Raw genomic sequence first — 5000 nt, 5'->3', positions numbered from 1 at the left:
ATTCTTATTCTTTTATCTCCTCTTTTATTCTATCTACTCTATTCTATTCTATCCCTTCCTTATCTTCCACCTGCTATTCATTTCTTGTGTCTCCTCTTTTATTCTTTCTATTCTATTCTATTCTGTCCCTTCCTTATCTTCCACCTGCTATTCTTATTCTTGTATCTCCGCTTTTATTCTATCTACTCTATTCTATTCTATCCCTTCCTTATCTTCTACCACTTCATCCTGTATTTATGAAGCAACTCAGAAGGTCTGATTAAACCACCTTACAAATGCTCAGACATGCCCTACACAAGCCATCGACAAGTCTTTAACAAGTCTTAAACAAGTCTTAAACAAGTCTTAAGCTTCCCCAGCTGAGGAATTTCACTTGGTCGGAGGGAAAATGCTGTTTGGTTGTCTCACACGCAGTTGGTTTCCCTCACAGAAATGTCTGGCTGTCTGGCTTTTGTCTTTCTCTGACTATCTCCCTCTCTATGCCTCTTATCTCTCTGTCTCTCTTTCTCTCACTCGCTTTTTTTTTGGGGGGGGGGAGGGGAGGGGGTGTAAAGATAAGGACTTTCATGCCAGTTAAAAGTTTGAAATGTCCTTCCCGGTGAACCCTGAAAAAAAGTGTAGGCAAAAGAGGGACACGGAGAAGGGAGGGAGAGATGGAGGGAAGGGAAAGGAAAACCAAAATGCACAGGGAGAGAGGGGGGAGAAAGAGGAGAGAAAGAGAGAGATAAATAAGACAAGAGAGAGGGGGAGAGGGAGAAAAGAAGGAGAGAGAGAGACAGACAGACAGAGAGAGAGAAAGAGAGAATGAGAAAGAGGGAGAGGGAGAAAAGAGAGAGAGAGAGACACACAGAGAGAGAGAAAGAGAGAGAGAAGAGGGAGAGGGAGAAAAGAGAGAGAGAGACACAGAGAAAGAGAAAGAGAGATAGAGAGAGAGAATGAGAAAGAAAGAGAGAGAATGAGAAAGAAAGAGAGAGAATGAGGAAGAAAGAGAGAGAATGAGAAAGAAAGAGAGAGAATAAGAAAATAAGAGAGACTGAGAAAAAAAACATTGAAACCGAGATACACTCCTCAGAACCGACACGACCAACCAGCCACGTCCTTCCACACCGCAGATCCCTATACATATCCCAAGCAAACGAAAACTCCCTGTACACCTCCCTTTGTTTACGTCACTCATAGCTTTCTCGCCGAACCATCGCGAAAGAGCATAGCGGGGGGGGGGGGGGGGTTACCGTCTGGAATCCCGGGTTCAGAGTCTCTCAGAGGAAGCAGCTCTCACTCGACCTCCAATAGCAGGGGGGGTTTACCGTCTGGAATCCCGGGTTCAGAGTCTCTCAGAGGAAGCAGCTCTCACTCGACCTCCAATAGCAGGGGGGGGTTTACCGTCTGGAATCCTGGGTTCAGAGTCTCTCAGAGGAAGCAGCTCTCACTGACCTCCCAATAGCAGGGGGTTACCGTCTGGAATCCCGGGTTCAGAGTCTCTCAGAGGAAGCAGCTCTCACTCGACCTCCAATAGCAGGGGGGTTGCCGTCTGAACCCGGGTTCAGAGTCTCTCAGAGGAAGCAGCTCTCACTGACCTCCAATAGCAGGGGTTACCGTCTGGAATCCCGGGTTCAGAGTCTCTCAGAGGGAAGCAGCTCTCACTCGACCTCCAATAGCAGGGGGGTTACCGTCTGGAATCCCGGGTTCAGAGTCTCTCAGAGGAAGCAGCTCTCACTCGACCTCCAATAGCAGGGGGGTTACCGTCTAAATCCCGTGGGTTCAGAGTCTCTCAGAGAGGGCAGCTCTCACTGACCTCCAATAGCAGGGGGGTTTACCGTCTGGAATCCCGGGTTCAGAGTCTCTCAGAGGAAGCAGCTCTCCTCGACCTCCAATAGCAGGGGGCTTACCGTCTGAAATCCGGGTTCAGAGTCTCTCAGAGGAAGCAGCTCTCACTCGACCTCCAATAGCAGGGGGGGTTTACCGTCTGGAATCCCGGGTTCAGAGTCTCTCAGAGGAGGCAGCTCTCACTCGACCTCCAATAGCAGGGGGGGGGTTTACCGTCTGGAATCCCGGGTTCAGAGTCTCTCAGAGGAAGCAGCTCTCACTCGACCTCCAATAGCAGGGGGGGGGTTACCGTCTGGAATCCAGGTTCATAGTCTCTCAGAGGAAGCAGCTCTCACTCGACCTCCAATAGCGGGGGGGGGGGGTTTACCGTCTGGAATCGCGGGTTCAGAGTCTCTCAGAGGAAGCAGCTCTCACTCGACCTCCAATAGCAGGGGGGGGTTTACCGTCTGGAATCCCGGGTTCAGAGTCTCTCAGAGGAAGCAGCTCTCACTCGACCTCCAATAGCAGGGGGGGTTTACCGTCTGGAATCCCGGGTTCAGAGTCTCTCAGAGGAAGCAGCTCTCACTCGACCTCCAATAGCAGGGGGGGGGTTACCGTCTGGAATCCCGGGTTCAGAGTCTCTCAGAGGAAGCAGCTCTCACTCGACCTCCAACAGCAGGGGGGTTTACCGTCTGGAATCCGGGTTCAGAGTCTCTCAGAGGAAGCAGCTCTCACTCGACCTCCAATAGCAGGGGGGGGTTACCGTCTGGAATCGCGGGTTCAGAGTCTCTCAGAGGAAGCAGCTCTCACTCGACCTCCAATAGCAGGGGGTTTACCGTCTGGAACTCTCCGGGTTCAGAGTCTCTCAGAGGAAGCAGCTCTCACTCGACCTCCAATAGCAGGGGGGGTTACCGTCTGGAATCCTGGTTCAGAGTCTCTCAGAGGAAGCAGCTCTCACTCGACCTCCAATAGCAGGGGGGGGGGGGGGTTACCGTCTGGAATCCCGGGTTCAGAGTCTCTCAGAGGAAGCAGCTCTCACTCGACCTCCAATAGCAGGGGGGGGGGGGGTTACCGTCTGGAATCCCGGGTTCAGAGTCTCTCAGAGGAAGCAGCTCTCACTCGACCTCCAATATAATTCTTCGGCAACTTAGGCAGATAAAGGAACCACAAGACATCTTCGGATTCAGGTCGAAGTTCGCGAATTCCTCGTAGGATCTCATTCTTGGAGAGAGAGAGAGAGAGAGAGAGTGAGAGAGTGTGTGTGAGAGAGAGAGAGAGAGTGTGTGTGTGTGTGTGAGAGAGAGAGAGAGAGAGAGAGAGTGTGTGTGTGTGTGTGAGAGAGAGAGAGAGAGTGTGTGTGAGAGAGAAAGAGAGAGAGAGAGTGAGAGTGAGAGAGTGTGTGTGTGTGTGAGAGAGAGAGAGAGAGAGAGAGAGAGGGAGAGGGAGAGAGAGAGAGAAAGAAAGAGTGTGTGAGAGAGAGAGAGAGAGAGATAGAGATAAGAGACAAACAGAGAGAGAAAGAAACAGAAAGACAGAAAGAAGGCCGAGAAGGAAAGAGAGAGACTGAAGGAGAAAAATAGAGGAAAAGAAAGAGAGACAGAGAAAGAGAGAGAGAGACAGACAGAGACAGACACACAGAGACAAAGAGACATAGAAAGAAACAGAGCTAGAGAAAGAGAACAGAAACAAAAAAAGAGAGAACGAAACACAGACAGACAGAGAAAAGAAGACGATAGCCAGAAGGAAAGAAACAGAGACCGAAGGAAAAAAAAACAGAGGAAAAGAAAGAGAGAGAGAAAGAGAGAATCAGACGAACGAGAGACAGACAGAGAAAGGAAGACGATAGCCAGAAGGAAAGGGACAGAGACCGAAGGAAGAAAAAACAGAGGAAAAGAAAGAAAGAGAGAATCAGACGTACAACAGTTTACGTAACTCTCTCTCCGATTTAGTATTCTGGGCGTCTGAGAGCAAGTTGCTATCTCAAGTTTGAGCGCACAGTTCAAGTTTGTCTCATAAACTTGCTTTCTTCGCTTCGCCACGCAAGCCGCACCTTGCATACGATTGGTTGGTTGTGGACTTTGGATTCTCGTCTTTTTCTTTCCTTCTTTCCTTCTTTCTTTATTTCCTTCTTTCTTGTCCTTCATTCCTTCTTTCTCTCTTCTTTCGTTTTTTACTTCTTCCCTTCTTTTTTCGTTTTCTTTCTTTCGTTCTTTCCTTCTCTCTCTCTTCTTCCGTTTTCTTTCTTTCTTTCTTTCTTTCTTTCTTTCTTCCTTCTTTCCTTCTTTCCTTCTTTCTCTCTTTTTTCGATTTTTCCTTCTTTCCTTCTTTCTCTCTTTTATCGTTTTCTTTCTTTCTTTCTTTCTTTCCTTCTTTCTTTCTTTCTCTCGTTTTTCGTTTTCTTTCTATTTTCTTTCTTTCTTTCCTTCTTTTTCTCTCACTTTTTTGTTTTCTTTCTTTTTTCTTTCTCTTGTTTTCTTTCTTTCCTTCTTTCTTTACTTCAGTTTCGTTTTCTTTCTTTCTCTCTCTCCCTCTCTCTTCTTTCTTTGTCTTTCTTTCTCTCTTCTTTCGTTTTTTCCTTATTTCCTTCTTTTTTTTCGTTTTCTTTCTTTCCCTCTCTCTCACTTCTTTCTTTTTCTTTCGGTTCCTTTTTTTCCCTTTTTCCGTTTTTTAATTTATTTTCTTCTTTCTTGCCTTTCTTTCCTTCTTTTTTTCTTTTCTTTCCTTCTTTTTCTTATTTTTTCTTTCTCTTGTTTTCTTTCTTTCCTTCCTTCTTTTTCTCTTCTTTCATTGTCTTTCTTTTCCTTCTTTCTCTATTTCACTTTCGTTTTCTTTCTTTCCTTCTTTCGTTTTTCGTTCTTTCATTCTTTCCTTTTTCTTTTTCTTTCCTTTTCTCCTTTTTCTTTCTTACTTTTCTCTTCTTTCTTTTTCTTTCTTATCTTCTGTTACTTTTTCTTTTTTCTTTTTTCTCTCCTTCCTTTTCTGATTTCCTTCTCTTTTTTCTATTTTCCTTTCTTCTTTCTTTCGTTCTTGTCTAGTTATCTTCGTTTATTTTGTGTGTGTGTGTTTACGTGTCTTCCTTTGGTGTTATTTTTAATCCTTCCTCCCATACACACACACAGACCCCCACCACCCCTCCCCTCCCCCTACAAATCCCCTTCCTCCCCAACCTCAAACACAGACACCCCCTACAGCCC

At 46.3% G+C, this 5000-nt stretch overlaps 1 protein-coding gene across 1 annotated transcript in view; it reads left to right on the top strand.

Annotated features, from left to right (window-relative positions):
* LOC138862985 (uncharacterized) overlaps nucleotides 1-2941 on the top strand; it is a 5190-nt gene extending 2249 nt beyond the window's left edge. Inside the window, exons 2-4 of the mRNA XM_070126422.1 lie at nucleotides 1372-1671; nucleotides 1805-2023; nucleotides 2177-2941. Coding sequence (XP_069982523.1) covers nucleotides 1372-1671; nucleotides 1805-2023; nucleotides 2177-2941 — 1284 coding nt within the window. The remainder of the gene's footprint in view (nucleotides 1-1371; nucleotides 1672-1804; nucleotides 2024-2176) is intronic.
* The last annotated feature ends 2059 nt before the right edge of the window (nucleotides 2942-5000 follow it).

Source organism: Penaeus vannamei, chromosome 1 (genome assembly GCF_042767895.1).
Source record: "Penaeus vannamei isolate JL-2024 chromosome 1, ASM4276789v1, whole genome shotgun sequence".
Classification (NCBI taxonomy): Eukaryota; Metazoa; Arthropoda; class Malacostraca; order Decapoda; family Penaeidae; genus Penaeus; species Penaeus vannamei.
Note: the sequence above shows the minus strand (reverse complement) of the source record. Positions and strands in the feature narration are given on the sequence as shown.